The 17,193-nt window shown below is 40.7% G+C and overlaps 1 protein-coding gene across 20 annotated transcripts in view; it reads right to left on the bottom strand.

The window, feature by feature from the left end:
• The window catches only part of LOC146985116 (rap1 GTPase-activating protein 1-like), a 58,190-nt gene that overhangs the window by 37,688 nt on the left and 3,309 nt on the right, over positions 1-17,193 (bottom strand). For 18 of the 20 annotated variants that reach the window (XM_085782865.1, XM_085782863.1, XM_085782850.1 and 15 more), the window contains exon 2: positions 8,490-8,525. In XM_085782865.1, the coding sequence (XP_085638991.1) occupies positions 8,490-8,525 (36 nt within the window). Of the gene's footprint in view, positions 1-6,801; positions 7,060-8,489; positions 8,526-17,193 lie in introns of those variants that run through there. The other 2 variants (XM_085782852.1, XM_085782856.1) reach the window with 1 other exon arrangement.

The following is a 17,193-nucleotide window of genomic DNA, read 5'->3' as shown; positions in this document are numbered from 1 at the left end:
AAAGGCCGGTGGTTCAAAGGTTCAGAGGTTCAAAGGTCCAGGTCTCCAATCACAGACACATTATACTCCCTCCTCATGTCAGAGGTCTCCAACAGGCAAGATGGCTGCTGCACGCTCTGAAATATGAATGAATGGTTATTTATGCATAACCGCTGAGTGTCTCCCACAGGTTGAGATTTAATTAGCGGTGGGCGACCTCATGGAAGAGGGGAGGGGGGTGAGGGTAACTGCAGCCGCGGGAGTCGACTGCAAAACAACTCTGAATTTATGAGCTCTCTAATAAACTGCACATGAAGTCACCTTCCTGCAGAATTCGCTGTCCTGGCTTTAAGCTGCAGTTCCACCACAGACACATGAAACTAATCATGTAAAAACACATTAAGTCTCTTTCAACAGGGGCAGATGGATCTCTTCTATATGTGAGACGCGCTGTGATTACGTTACTGCAAGTTTCGTTTCTGTATTTCGGTAACACTTTATTTGATGCCTATCTCTATAACGCATTATAACCAGACTTATAATGAGCTATAATGCAGTTATAGCACTGTATAACTATAGTTATAAACACTCATAAATGATCATAATGCTTTATAACAATAATCATAACACACTATAAAGCATTTCATTATGACTCATAGGTCAGGTATTATAATACGTCATAATTGCTAGTAACTCGCTGACAATGCCCACATCAATAATGCATTATAAATATAGTTATACAGTAATGTGTTATAATTGGCTTATAAATGTGTATAACTATCATTATAAACACTCAGAAATTATCATAAGACTTTATAACAATAAGCATAAGACATCATAGAGCATGTTATAATGGTTTAGGGTTATAATGCTCTATAATGTGTTATGCTTATTGTTATAAAGCCTTATGATAATTTAAGAGTGTTTATAATGATAGTTATACACATTTATAAGTCCCTTTTAACACATTATAATTATATTTATACTGCATTATCGATGTGGGCATTGTCAGTGAGTTACTAACAATTATAACGTATTATAATACCTAAAAAACAAAAAAACCTGACCTTATAAGTCATGATAAAATGCTTTATAGTGTGTTATGATTATTGTTATAAAGCATTATGATCATTTATGAGTGTTTATAACTATAGGTATACAGTGATATAACTGCATAATAACTCGTGGTTATAATGCGTTATAGAGATAGGCATCAAACAAAGTGTTACCAGTATTTCCACTGTCATTAACCACTACAGTAAATAAAGTAATAGAAATATTCGCAGTCGGAGTTGGGCACCGTGGGTCTGAAGGTTCGCCTGCTGTTTTTTTTTTTTTAGATTTGTTAAAACCCGCCCACAGTCACTCTTATACAAATTGGCTGTGTTTAATCAAGCCCACAGTTTGTTTGCAAGGCAAAGCAGGAGTGCCAACTGCTTCCCAACTTTTGGAGAAACTTTACATCCCCACCATGATTTCTCTGCAGCACACCCGAATCCCACTGTGACTGTGATTGTGACTGCTTTGATAATCATGCAGAAATTTATTTTAAATGCTTTGTTTTGGACTGCGTAATGGGGCAACAGGGGAGAGAAGGGGTGGGGGGGCTTAAAGCAAATATGACAGATGTTAATAATGATGTTAACTACGGGCTTCTCCTCACATTAGATTCTGAGAGTGGGTCAGTTTTAATTTCAAACTTTATTACTGTATTTGTGCTCTGTATTACTGTGCCTGCTGCAATACTGCAAATTTCCTCAATGTGGTAAGAATATATTAAGGCATCTTATCTTATCTTATCTTATCTTATCTTATCTTATCTTATCTTATCTTATCTTATCTTATCTTATCAGCCTCTTCTTAGCTTAGCATGTCAACATACAAGCATGTGGTTATTCACAGTAAACACAGGCTGATCAGGAAGTCATGAATTTGGTCATAAGTCAAAACAGGGGGCAAATTTAAATTCTAGATTGAAAAGTATAGAAATTGACAAATGTATTAATTCATTCTGAGGGGATAGTAATGTATCATAGTAGTCTGAGCAAAATTTCCCGGTAATTCATCCAACAACTTCACAAGCTGCTGGTGGAATAGAATAAAAGTCTGAACATCACCAAGTCAGAGGGATTCTGGGCGCTCTGAGTATAACACACATTCATTCTCTATAAATCAATAACATTAACTGTACAGTGGCAATAAGATCAATAATGTCAGTACAATCCACTCAGAAGCTGACTTATTTAGTCCAGTTTAGTTTATTATGGATCCCCATTAGTCACTGCCTCAGCAGCGACTAATCTTCCTGAGGTCCTACGTGACAATATATAAAAAAATAAAATTAAAAAAAGCTTTAAATCTGGACCAAAGGCGTGAACTGACCCACATTTCCGTCCTCGGCGCCACGAGGCCACTGGTATGACTGACAAAAGGTTAAATTCCATATTTTAATAAATTAAAATGCATAATTTCCATGCTATGTGAGTAATACACCCTCACCACCTTAACTTACCTCCTAACCACAGGTTTGACCTCAATTACTTCATGAGCCCTGTCCACAGCCCCCCCTAACCTCCCCCAGACATAATTTATTTACACTGTTCACCGCTGATAACACGTGTGAAATCTTACTTCTGCGGTCGGACGCCAGCACCTTTAGCTACGCTGCTGCTGCACGCTCATATTGTTTCCCCATGAGACTCCGTATATTACACTGATAACAGCAAAGTGCTCACACATACGGAGCCGCTCTCTCCCGGGTCCCTGATTTTATTTTTTTTCCAAATTCATTATGCCGTATACAGCAGCACCTGCCGCCTTGCCTGTCACCTGTTCTCCACAAGCCGGAGACATAAGGAACACATGTGCTGTGAATTATCACATAAATAGGCCTTGGAATTGCCCTGTTCTCCTCCTCACCCCCTCCTCACCCCCTCCTCACCCTGACCTGAAGCACTCAGACAAACAGGGGGGGAATGATTGTCTCTGGTGTGAACCCATCTCTCTGAGTGGCACTTTTGCGCGTACTATGTGGCAAAATCTTTTCTCGATGAAAACTCTCACAGTTTTTCTCTTTTGGTTGAATTTCAGCGACATAAATGTCTCATATAATGAAACATAACATTTGCTCTGACCTTTTGACTTATATCTGTGTCTTAAAGGTACTACATTGTGTATGAATTACTTCCATCTAGCGTTGCGGTTGTATATCGCAAGAAACTCAATCGTATTTTTCATGCTGCAGTCACGTGAAATTGGGCAGACGGCAGACAGCCACTGCACGTAACGGCATAAACAAGCCTCTATGTAAACAAGTGGTCCGTCAGCACAAGGCAAAACAATACACGTGACAATATGTTGTCAGTATGTTGTCAGTATGTTGTAAGTTACACAATGTCCCTTTAAAAGGGAAACAACACAAAACAACTCCACGACGTTCCTCAGTCTGTTTTGGAAAATACTGAACTGCCACGGCCTTTTATCGTACAGCTATAAAAAATGATTGCTGCAACAATCAAGCAAAAGCAAAAGCAAATAGTGGACAAACATTCAAAAAGCGATAGATAAGTCAGAGAGACTGTTTGTTCCCAAGGGAACTGCACTTCTAAAAGACCTTTAATGCAAACAGGCAGATATGGAAATCCTATTTAGTCTCTCTTATCAAGGCACTAGAACACATTGGCTGCTTTCACTTGAAGGTATGAGCTGGTTTTTATGGTACAGCGTCGTATTCAAGGCAGGAATAGAGGGAAAAACAAACTTTGACTACGGGGGCTGTACAATCAAACGCTACACGCTAGGAATTATAAATAATAAAATATCTGTGGGATCCGACGTGACGAGTGAGCGGACTCCTTAATGGGCTCTCAGGAGCTCACACCTCCCCTGACAGCTGCTCGTATTCAGTGTGCACTAAAAGGCCAGGTACAGCAGGTGTTTCTGAATAAAGCATGTTCGCTTCCACCAACAGCTTCCTGATTCCCCGGCTCCCTCGCTCGCTTTATCTCTCACAATATCGCCGTCCAGATTTCCTTGGTAACGTTGAACATCGTCCTCAGGGGAAATCACAGCGATGCAGATGTGCCATTTCAACAACAGAAGGTCACCGTAGGATCATTTTGCACTTTTTTTTTGTGTTTGATATTAATGCCACCGGAGCGTAGCTACATCCCTCCTGTTGATCAAGATGAGACCAAAGGAACTAAATCTTCGACCAGGAGAGAGTTTCCTTTTCCCCATGGGAAAGAAAAAAAAGCAGCAAGCAGGAGACAGGGGCAGTAAATCTCAGCCTCTCCCCTTCACGCTGGCTTATACCACACCGTCCTGTGCATGACAAGTGTCAATAAACAGGCTGCCAACATCCCAGGATATACAGTACACTCAGGGATATACCCATCCACAAACAACAAAGAAATAAAGACCTTGGCTTTCTCTCTCTTTCTTTTCAATACCTGAAGTGCAGTCTGTGTGTCTTCCAAGTCAGAAGACACTGCAGCAGTTGCAACAGTGGGAAAAGGAGTAAAAAAAAAAAGAAAGAAAGAAAGAAAGAAAGGAAAAAGCTTGGAAAGAAAAGAAACAACTTCGCCAGAGAAAAAGCTCCAAGAATCTCAGAGATAAAGCAAAAGAAGAAATGTCCAGTCAAGTCAACGTTGTTCCCGGTGCAGCTCGTCGTCGTCTCAACGGTCCGCTGCTGTCATCTGAGCTTTATGTTTCCTTTTAGACATCTTGTGCCGGTGCTGGATAGATGGATGGTGGTGGTGGTGGATGACATGTCAGGATTTGGATTATTGAGACGGGGGAGAACCAAGGGGGGGCGAGCTTGTCACTTTGGCGCTATATTTAGTGAGACAGCAGGAGACTCGCAGAATGAGACAGAGAGAAAGAGAAAGAGAGAGAGAGAGACAGACAGTCTGTCCTGATTGGCTTTGACAGTTCGCTATATCCCCACTATGTCCGCTTCTCTCAGACAACTCAGCCTGACACACACACAGACGAGCGTGCACAAGCAAACTGACACCCAGGCCCCGGCTTAAGCGCCATCTGAATGCTCCGAGTGCAGAGAGGAGAGACACACAGAGGCTGATGTGGAGTGATGCATCTTCTCCTCATGGGAAATGAGCGAAACACAAACAGAGGAGTGTTTACAGTCACACCTCTGAAGTGTCTATGGGCAGAGGGATGAAACACAGGCTCAGAATTTAGACAGCGTTATAAAAAGAGAATGAGGAGGACTAATAAATAGCAAGGTCACAGTGCAGCATTCAATTCAATATAGATTTGTTTTTGTTTTTTTGACTGGCATTACCTGCTGAGTAAAAGATTTGATCACTGGAAAGAAAGAGACGAAGAAAAAAAGGGGAAAAAGGCAAACGTGACGATGCCACTAGAGGGCAGAGGTCAGTTCAACCCAGCACCACCACATCCATCCTCTAACTGAGATACAGACTTTTCAAGAAACAGAAAACAGTGGGCATTTGGGGGAAAAAAGGATACTTAAAGGGATAGTTCAACATTTTTGGCAAATTGGCCCATTGCCATAATCCCTATAGTCATAGCAGTAGGTTCGTTATCTTTAATTGTCGGCGCAAGCTATTTTTAGAACAGCGGAGCAGAGCGGCAAGCTGCTCAATGGGATTTCTTGGTTTTCCTCATCAAACTCATCAAATACACAATCCAACAACTCCAAAACGCTCTGGTGCACAAGTTGTGACCTGCACATTCACCACGCTATGAGATAATAATGAAATGTTACGAGACAGAGTTGTTTTAGAGGTAAATTCATGCAAAACCGCTGATGCGTGCTGCCTTCAGGGGCAGTTTTTCATCAAGCAGTCTCTGTATTTACCTCTAAAACAACTCTGTCTGGTAACGCTCTGTTATTATCTCATAGCGTGGTGAATGTGCAGGTCACAACTTGTCCACCAGAGCGTTTTGGAGTTGTTGGATTGTGTATTTAATGAGTTTGATGAGGGAAACCAAGAAATCCCATGAGCCTCCGTAGCGTAGCTCTGAGCAGCTCGCGGCTCTGCTCCGCCGTTCTAAAAATAGCTTGCACTGACAATTAAAACTAACAAACCTGCTATGACTATAGGGATTATGGAAATGGGCCAATTTGCCAAAAATGTTGAACTATAACGTCTCTTAGAAGGAAAATAAAAAGGGCCTCAAAGCTGCAGCTCTGTCCTGAACGAAGGTCAGGTGGTGTATCAGTGGCTGAGTTGATTTAAAGAATGAACAGGAAGTTATACAATGCTGCAACAGTCTGCCACAATAATCCGCCCTGCTCCAGGGACAAAGAAGCAGAGTGCACTTTGTGTCTGGATGTATGTTTCCATGCGTGTAGGAGCGAGAGAGCGAGAGAGAGAAAGAAAGAGAGAGAGAGTGAGAGTGAGAGAGAGAGAGAGGAAGGGGAGCTCTTATACAAGTATAACCATTATCCACACTAACCCTCCTCTCCCATTTCCTCCCATCAGGGGAGCTTAGCAAGACAGGATTACAACCAATTACAGGCCTCCCCCGCAGAGAGGCCGAGACGCGGCTCGAGGATCATCTGTTTGTTGTGTATGACCCACGATGACCGGATGTGAGACGATCACTTACAGGCATTTAATCAACGATAAAGAAGACTCAAGGAAGGATCAAAACCAAAACATAAAACAACACGTGAAGCAGATTTGTGGCCGTCATCGGCTCGAATACACAAATATACAAATACACAATGGGAACAATGGGATGTGCACACACGCTATAGGCAGGTGCATCTGGGTCATGCAGGTGTCATTAAAACTGTCTTATTGTGCAGGTTAATAAGAGGAAACTCACCAGAATTTTTTAGGCCTTCCAATTCGGAAAGGGGAGCACGGCATTTTTGTTGTTGTTGAGTTGTTCTCTTAAAGTTTTAGCTGTCGGGAGATTTTTAACCCACTGCTCTAAATTTCCAGTCACATCCTGTTAGAAACTTACAGCACCTGGAGGAAGATTTTGACTTTGACTCTTCCAAAGTTTGTAGAGCATACAGTATGTTTTGTTTTTTTCTTTCTTTATCTAACTTTTGTCCTTAGGGCTAAACATAGCAGAGGATCCTCTCTCTCTCTCTCTCTCTAAAAAAAAAAAAAAAAGGAGCTGTTTGTGAAACATCTGATGCCACTTTCGCTGTCGAAATTGATCTGTCCTGCTGAGCATGAACACTGATGACTATGTGATACCATTCAAGTTCTATTAGCACAGTGGGAAGGTTGAGGTTCCTCCAGATTCATCAAGCTGTGGTATTCCTCTGCGGAGAGGACCAAGTGTCACTCTGCTGCTCAACACCAAATGCATTTTCTCCTGCAGACGTCGCATTGTGCTGCTGCTGCTGCTGCTGCTGCTCTCTTCTTACTCTTCCTGTCACATCACCTCATCCACTCACTTCCTTTATCCTTCTTCCTCCTCTTCTCTTCACGCTGCTGTTTTATATCCTCTTTTAGATTCTCCTCTTCATCTTTTACATCCCGCCAGCGTCTCTTGTCTTCTCCTTCTTCTTTACCTTGAGGTGCGGTATGTTGCAGCCGTACTGTAGCTCGACACTCAATCTGCAGTCTCTGCAAACAAGCCTCAGTCACTGCTGAATAAAAAAAAGGAGGCCTGGCTGCTAAAAGAGATCCTCCTTGTATCTGTATTCCAGAGGGAAGGAGCGATGATACTGCAACGAAGCAACTGTTTAACCTGCTGCAGTCAGACAGAGGAGGAGGAGGACAAGGGTGGGGGGGTTCGAGGGCCAGACTTTCGTGCATGGCACCACACCTAAAGCTTTTTTCAGAGACGGAGAGGATGGTCTATATCTGCAGTGGCACGAGGTGTGCACGCTGGGCTCCCTGCCTGTCTGCACGTGCCACACACACAGCAGTAACTCAACCTTGCCAGCACTGCAGAGATGGCAGCGTGGACTGACTGGGTGTCTGTTTCCCCCTCCACTGCTGCCCATCTGCTGCTCCTCTTCTACCTTTTTATTGGCACATTCATCTTACTTACACTCTACTCAGCGGACTGATTCACACATTTAACACCTACAAGGCCAGTCTGAGGCAGTGGCACTGAACGCCACTCCAGAGACTGCTGTAATCCAAGGTGCTAAATAAAATAAAATAAACTCCTTTTTCTGCAACTTAAAGGCTGATTTAGTGCCTAAACTGCAAAACTCAAAATCTTACCAAGAATATGTGTCTTATTTCTCGTCAAAACTGTCATTTCTAGTCAAAACAAATCTCATTATACTTATAAGTCTCATCACATTAAAAAAGTAGCTTGTTTTTAGACACTTTGTAACTTCTTTCAAGCATATATATAAGTAGAAAAATCTGACTTATTTCAAGTAAGAATTTGTTTGAAACAAGTGAAAATGATCTAAAAACAAGTTTCTGACTAGAAATGACAAATTTTGACAAGAAATAAGTGAGTTTTTGCAGTGCAACTGCTGCTCTGTCATGATTTACACTGCAATGGCAAAAAGAAATAGCAACAGGATAACTCACCATATGCTTCTAGCCTTGGAGAAAGTCTTGTCCACCCTGAAAAAAAAGAAAAGAAACAGAGAGATCAGCTCTTATTATCAGTGCAAATTTAAATCAAATTAAAAACTGAATGCCATGACATTCTGGTTGTTTTTGTTGCCAGGAGGAAATCGCCAGAAATCCTAACTATGATACCAACAAGGTGAGGAAATCAATCAGTCAAACACTGCAGTTATATCAACAAGAAAGACATGACACCAGGAGGCACATGACCAAATTCTGCACTTACTTAACAGTTTCCACGCTCTTATCATCTAAGTTTACTCAGACTAATTTAGGTGTGGAAAGTGCAGAGGGATAATGGACTGTCCTCTCCACTCTACTACTCTAAAAAGTCCAGTGAACTGAGAGAGGTTGGTTATATTATATGCAGTGGGTTGGGTTACCCTGAAATAACTCCTGCCATCTGTTGAAGTAGCATTTCCAAGGATGAAAGGATGATTACTGTGGGCTTCTTCCTGAGACAAAAACTATTCTTATCTTTATTTGAATCTGCGCTACGAGGCTCATTACTCACCGGCGGTCGCAAAACAAACTATCGTCTGTCCTTACTGTAAGTCAATCTGGATAAACAGATTTGAGTCGTAATAATCACTGGAAACAATAGCCAGATGATGCAGTGAGTGGTGGGAGCTCCACTGATGGGTAATAATGCAGGATCCTGTTTCTGCCAATAGATGGCACTGTGTGTGTGTGTGTGTGTGCAGACTAGAGGAAATATCTGGCAGGTGAGAGTCACGACAAACTGCCACATCAAACACTGAACCCACCCCCCCTCCCCCCAGTCCCGACAGGGTGTCAACAACCTCACACACCAACAGGACCAGATACTTTTCACCTGGCTAATCAGGGAAAACATCACAGTCTTTTTTTGTGTGTGTGATCAAATGTTCTTATTTATATTTTCTTTTTCTTTTGCAGTAGTGGCATCAACAGTTATGTCAAATAAGCATTACAACATAGGGGAGACCGGGGATGGTTGTAACAAGGGGATGGTTGTACCAGCATCCCTTTCACCAATAAGGGATAACATTAGAGTTATGTGATCAATATCATGTGTACCCACTCACTCCCTGACATTGCATGTGAATTTGCATGGCTGTGTCAATAAGTGTGTGGGTTTTACAGCCAAAAAACATTTGTTTTAGGTCAGAAACTAATATTTTGGACCAAGTCTACACTGCAAAAACTCAAATATCTTACCAAGATTATTTGTCTTATTTCTAGTCAAAATGTAATGTCTAGTCAAAACAAATCTCATTATACTTAAAATAAGACTCATCACATTTAAAAAGTAGCTTGTTTTTAGACACTTTTTACTTCTTTCTAGCATATTTTCACTTGAAATAAGTAGAAAAATCTGATAGTGGAGCAAGATTTTCTTCCTTATTACAAGCACAAAAAACTTGCTTTCACTGGCAGATTTTTCTACTTATTTCAAGTGAATATTTGTTTGAAACAAGTGAAAATGATCTAAAAACAAGTACATTTTTAGGTGATGAGTCTTATTTAAAGTGGAAAGAGATTAGTTTTTACTAGAAATTAGACATTTTGACAAGAAATAAGACAAATATTCTTGGAAAGATTTTGAGTTTTTGCAGTGTACATTTTGACTAGTATCGATACCGTTGAAGTTTGAAATAGGTAACTTGTATAAGATGAAAGAGCAGGTTCCTAGGTGAAATATTAGTCATTTCATCAATGTTTATTTCAAACCACCATGTTGGTACAGGTAGTCAAACAATGGCTGACAGGGGTGGGGATGGTTGTTACACCTTTTACCTTTGTTGTTTTATTAAGTGTCAGTGTCACTAACTGTCAACCATCTTTCCTGGAATTATACATTAATTATTAGCTGCTTCTGACGTCTTGCTGAAGGTTTCCATTCATACATGTTCACCTTTCATCTGTAGCTATTATCAGAAGATGTTCTTTAAGAAGCTTTCTAATGTTAGCATCCACACCACTGACACTGTTCTTCATTAAACCATCAGTGATGAGTTCTTTTTGTTCATACTGAACCACAGAAAGATGCTTTAGTGTTGGAACATGCACAATAAACTTACATAGATGCATGTTTTTTTGGTTGGGTCTCAGTTTTTTAATTTCACTGTTACAATTTACCCTGGGTTGTGTTACAACCTATAGTGGGGCAGGTTGTAACAGTGGCACTCCTTGCATTTGACATCAGATTGTGAATTCTTTGATATACTTTGAGAAGTTTAAGGCACTGCTACTTGTAGTGGACAAATGAGGGTACTCTGTGTCAGAATTTGAGAGCCCTACCCCCCCACCCTTTGGACCTTCACCATTTAATGGCAAGATTAATAAGAATTGGACAGGGAAAGCTGCAATACATGGTGTTCGTTTGGAGTCCTACATCTTGCAGGTCTGGTTTTGATTTGATCTGCTGCCAATTGCCAAGATAAGATATTTTGTTGCTTTGCATTATGGATTCGGGCTGTAGATATTTCCAAATAGATAATAATATCAAGAAAAGTCAAAGACCAATGAGAGATGTTAAGCGTGTGCGGTGGTTTCCATCTTTTCACAGTCTTAAATGCACATTCACACATTCACACAGCTTCTGTTGAAGAGCAGCTTTTCTCTACCTCACTCTTCTCTGAGGACAGAGTGGTTATTTGACACTGAAAACTGCTGTCCAGGCAGGGTGTGACTCACGGCTGCAGGCCTGTCGCTGGTGATAGCTAGTGGTGGTGGTGACACGGGAAGATGGGAATGTGAAGCATGTGTCTCAGCTGCCTCTGGTGCCGTTTGCTGACCTCTCCACGCCAAACAGCAGAAACAAAATACATAACTCAAACAAAACCAAAAAGCTATTGTGTTGATTTTGTCTCATATGACTGTATTCATCATCCCTCAAGACACATTTTGGGGCGTCTTCACCATTGCCCGCACCCTGTGTCTGAATGTAGCACCACCAACAGACAGACAGACCTCAGACCTCTCACTCATCTTTCCTATAGGACATAATCAGCTTACATGACACAGCACAGCAGCAACCGAAGGATCAAATAACCAACTCTCTGACTGGAGCGAGGTGTCACTTTTTCTGCATTAGAAATATGGATAAAAAATAAATAAAAAAATATTAAAAGTCTAGAGCCAGGGTGATTGCATGCTCATAAAAATGTTGCTATTGCTACGTAGTTCAGAAGTTAGCATCAAAAAAGCTTCAGACTTAGTTCCTTTACTCACCAAGATCTGTTTCCAGAAAACAACGCCAGATTTAACTCTGCTGCTTCTTCTTTTTTTTTCCAGTGAAGCCAACACGCTAAGCAGTAAGCCCCAGTCTGTCCTGTTGCTCTCTCTCTGCAGCCTCCAACCTGCCCTGAAGACTCCTACTAATAGCACTAATTATAGGACGTATTGTATCATAAAGACTATAGCAGCCGAGGCTCTCGTCAAGTGACAATCAGCACCATCCGCGACAGAGAAAAACACAGTAATAGCCGCTCTAACATGCATGTATAATGGGTGTCATCCATACATCAGTGTGTGCTAGCAGCTTCACTCTACAACAAAGCTACTGGACAGTATTGAAATCTGTAACTGAGGGCATAGAAAGTCAGATGATCGCTGAAGTTACTGATATTCTTCCTGAGGGGAACATGAATGTTTGAACCTAAACACAACACTAAAAACTTCAAACCACAAACGCGGCTAGAGGCAAAGTCAGGGGATCTAAACTGGATATTTGTTATATAGGCTATCTGTTCTCTGGGGACCATGAATGTCCTCAGACCATTTTATGACAGTCCATTCAACACTTGTTGAGAAATTTCAGTCTGGACCAGCAGGTATTTCCAACCCTGAAGTCATGTCTCAAACATGGTCAGACGACAGAATGAGTTTCTGTTCTCATTCATGAAAAGCCGCCTCTTATAGGAAATACTCAAGGACCAAAAGTAAAGAAAAAAAATGTAAGGAAGGACTTCTTCTTTTTCTGTGAGAAATTCTCAAAAGATAAATGAAAGCCCCACAACTTCCTCCTTCTGAGAAAACAGTGCTGGTGAGAGGAAACAAGCTCTGGTGGGGTTTGTTTGTTCACTATAGGCTACAGTGAGTGGAGTCACGGGCCGACAGACACTATAGTCGTCGTCGCCTGATTCACCACGAGATCGCTCATCGTCGTTAACCTCCGAGACTCCTTGTGACATTATAATGACAGTGAGAGAGAGAGACTCGGTGGTGCGGCTCCATGCATCTCAGCGGTGACTTCACTGAGCCTGACAGACATGTGTGTGTGCAGTTAAGTGGAATACACACTGGTGCTTACAGGAGAGAGCCAAAATACTTAAGGGGCCTGTCGACTCACTGCAAAGCCGAGTGTGAGGGGGGTGGAGGGGTGGCAAAAGCTGTTTTCATATGTGCTGCATCACTAAGAATAACATTTTCTAAACCTCATCCTGTGCTGCTCACCCCTTTCTCAGGTTTCATGGAATTCCCATAAAGTGAAATCAACGCGGGCGTGTCCAGATTATTGGATAAACGCTCCAAACTCAGGGGAGAAAAAAACCAATACAGGACATTTGCGATAAAGCAAAACACACTGCAAAAACTCAACATCTTTCCAAGAATATTTGTCTTATTTCTTGTCAAAATGTCTCATTTCTAGTCTAAACTAAACTCATCACCTAAAAATGAACTTGTTTTTAGATCATTTTCTCTTGTTTCGAACGTATTTTCACTTGAAATAAGTAGAAAAATCTGCCAGTGAAAGCAAGATTTTTGTGCTTGTAATAAGAAAGAAAAACTTGCTCCACTATCAGATTTTTCTACTTATTCCAAGTGAAAATATGCTTGAAAGAAGTAAAAAGTGTCTAAAAACAAGCTACTTTTTAATGTGATGAGTCTTATTTTACTTATAATGAGATTTGTTTTGACTAGAAATGACATTTTGACCAAAAATAAGACAAATATACTTGGTAAGATTTTGAGTTTTTGCAGTGCAGAAAACAAGAGACCCCAGAGAAGAGACCTTGTAACAACACACTGCGACAGATAAAGGATCAATTTGTTAAGATTATAAAACGTGTATGTGTATGATGTATGTCCTCCTTTTTTGTATGCTAAGCTTCTTACAATCTACACACTTGTACAAATATTGTACTTGGCTGACATCTTGGTATACACCCTAAACAAACTATCCTCAGATAAGGGACGAGAAAAATGAATATGAGATCCACTGTGACTATGTTTTCCATAATATTTCTCAATGTCTTATTATTAAAGTGTCAACTGGGAGAGCGAACCTGGACCGAGCAGAGCAGAGCAGAGCAGAGCAGAGCAGGACAGCTCGACAGATAAAGAAGAAGCAGAAGAGCTGACAACAGCGAGCCGTAAAAAAAACAAAAAAAAACAACTCTGAGCCTTATCAGCAAGACAAAGAATACTCTGTCCCTCTCCGGGAGAACAACGGGTGGAGTGGACAAAAGTAGGCTATGACAAATTTGCTTGTGCTAATGAATTTGTGGGTTAGCTATATGACTCATATTTGCCCGGTGAGAACAGAGTGTATAACCTCATTTTTTTTAATTTATTTTTTTATTAAAACAAAAAAGTCAAGTGGTGCATTCAGGAACGTGACAGGAGGATTTACAGTCTCAGTAGGTAGGTGACCAACAAATTCTGGTGGCAAATTGTTGTTGTTTTTTTTCATGTTTCCTCTTCATTCTCAGCTAGGTATCAAGTACTAGCCGGTTGCCATGGATACCGTCATCAGCACGATGAGGAGGATGAGGAGGCCAAAAAGGCGAGAGAGGCGTCTTAAGAAACCCTGGCGGCCCATCACCGTGTCAGCAGTCGTGCCACTTCACAATTAGTCCTTTCAACTTAATCTGACTTGAAGTGCGCCCTTTAATTTTTTTTTCCCTCCTCCTCCTCCTCTTCCTCTTCCTCCTCCCTTTGCTAAAAAACTTTGAAACATTTTTCCTCTTCTCTCTCTTCAGAAGTGAGCCGATCGAGGCCTGTGTGTGGCGGGCGCATGAAGTCAGCAACACACAACAACAACCTGCTCATGGCAAGTAGGTCACCGAGGAAATCCAGCTTAAAGCAAATAAGTTTGTTGTTTAGCCACCGATCTGCTGCAGCGCTAATTCTACATCTGAAATGTACGAATCACACACACACACACACACACACACACACACTCTCTCACACTCTCTCTAAACTTAGGTATAATTTCCACTGGAGACCAACACACCCCTGAACAAATTATCTTAAAATGCCTATGACCGTACCTGGAAGATCAACTCCTACACCAACACAGCCTTTCACTGTGCCACTTTTTTAAATGTTTACCGTGTTATATTTACATCATGTAGTAGAAAGATGCTGCACACAGGAAGAAATCTGCTGTTTTAAAATGAGAGCCATTTGTATTAACTAATGTTGTGGATATATAATGGTAAGACCATGATCTAGGAACGCAGCTTGCACAGACATTATTCCTCTTCCCTACAGCTACAATAAATTCTGGTGGAGTCGCAGTCAGTATGAAACACCCATTTCACCCAGCACGAGTTATAAGAACATGCTGACTTGACTTCTTTTTTGTTGCTGCCCAGTTTAATTAATACTCTCTAAACAGCACAGAGGTGAAAAATAGTATCATGCAGCCTTCGCACACATTTGATTCAACATTTGGACGTACTGGTAAAGGTAGATTAGCGTTGCTTTACAAACTCGCACTAACTTGAAAAGTTTATAGCAGCAGTGCATGAAAACTCCTCCTAAAATAATGTCAACATTGCTGTGGCACTATAGGGGAAAAGTCAGGAGATCAACAGTCAGTATAGGATTAACCCTAAGGGGGAAGACGAGTGTCTCTGCTAAATTTTCATGGCAATCCATCATATAATTTGTTGAGACAGTTCGGTCTGGACCAGATTAGTGCCACGACTGATCAACAAACCGACATTTGTTCTGCACAAAGAAGAAAGGTGGTGCCGATCTATTGATTCTGAATAAGCTCTTTTTTTTAATCACATCAACACATATTCTTCGCTATAAACCGTTCAGATTGCACTGGATATGGTCATTTAAAAAAAAAAAAATCTCCTTGAGCAACACTGAACTATTTCTTTATAAATATCACTCGGGAGTTGCAAAAAGAAACACTGTCAAACAATAGTGAACGTGACCAAATCTTGACTGTATCATGCATCTGAAGCCCAGTGTGGGCTGAATGAGCCCATTGACAGAGGAAAGAGCATGAAGTGGCTGAATGTCCTCATTTAGCAACAGTACAGTAGGATACAGTGTGTATGAAGGCACACACACACACACCGCTGTTTGACTATATTCGTGCAACTCTGTCACTGACATGATGCTTTTTACACTTTTTACTTAAACATTCACAACTATGTCCAACTCCAACAGTAAAAACTTAAAAACAACCACTTTACCCGATGGTCCCCACAAAGCTGTTAGACCGACATATGTAAGGTCCCCACAAGTATAGTCAGAGTTTCAGACCTCACAATTACAGTAAAACAGACACACACACAGGTAAGGTACCACAGACTGTTGAATGCTGCAATGTCTATTACATAACCAAACAAACAAACAAGATGTGTTTTTTGTTTTGTTTTTGTCACTGTCAGGATTGTTTTTCTTTTCCTTTGTGATGGCCTGTAACTCAATGTGGTTTGTCTTCAGAAAGTTCCCATTGGAAGGCATAAAACAAACATTTTTCTGGTCTTCCATTTATGAACAGATTGGCTATTTTCCAATATATATATACCACTTCTATGAGAGCCAAAGTCATCATAACATACTTAATTATTGTTGGTATATGATAAATGTTGACAAAATTTACATTTTATTCTGTTAGTTGCTAATGTTTGTGGATGAATACTAGGCCTTTAGTGGTAAAGTCCACCTTTATGGTAATGATCAATTAGCTGTAACTCACAGAAGAAAAAGGGTATTTGCACAAAACTTCACAAGTAGCTTCAAAACACCTAAGTACAACTTTTCACATTGAAAAAAAATAAAATCATTTGGTTGACTAGGGAGATATTCAATGAAACACAAGTTTTCTTGGGTGATTTTAGTTTTGTTTTTGTTAAATATGGCATGCAAATGTGACTTTATACTGCAGCAGATAAAATGGCAGGTTTTCCTGAATCATATGATGTATAATACTTGGTACTACTTGAAAATAAGCTCAAAATTGGCAAAAACATTCCAGGCGTTTTTAGGTCTATCTAGGCTTTTAAGGGTTAATTAAACCAGTAAAATATAATTGTAGTGTTAAATGTGTGAACCCAAAAAGAATAATGTCATTTAGTGTATTTAGTGCAGGATTCAGTACTTTTTATTGGAGGTTTCTGAGTGTATCTCCTAGTTTTCTGTTGCTACTACTACAGGTGTGTCCGTTTTCTTATCTGTTCTCCATCTGTAACGAACTTATGTGTCAATACAAACTCAAGGCAGGATTGTCATCAGAGAACGACTGGATGATGTTATTATAGCCACGGTTATTGTTGCCAGAGTCCGGTTAGATAGTGACTCACTGTACCTGTTCATTCGACAAAAAAAATATTTGCGGCACATTCTTTGTCAAGACAAGACACACGAAGCTACGGGTGAACTGGAGAGATGTAGAACAGGTGATAGCGAAGGTATTCATTTACAG

Source organism: Trachurus japonicus, chromosome 7 (assembly GCF_045865225.1).
Source record: "Trachurus japonicus isolate A0001 chromosome 7, Traja_1.0".
Taxonomy (NCBI): Eukaryota; Metazoa; Chordata; class Actinopteri; order Carangiformes; family Carangidae; genus Trachurus; species Trachurus japonicus.
Note: the sequence above shows the minus strand (reverse complement) of the source record. Positions and strands in the feature narration are given on the sequence as shown.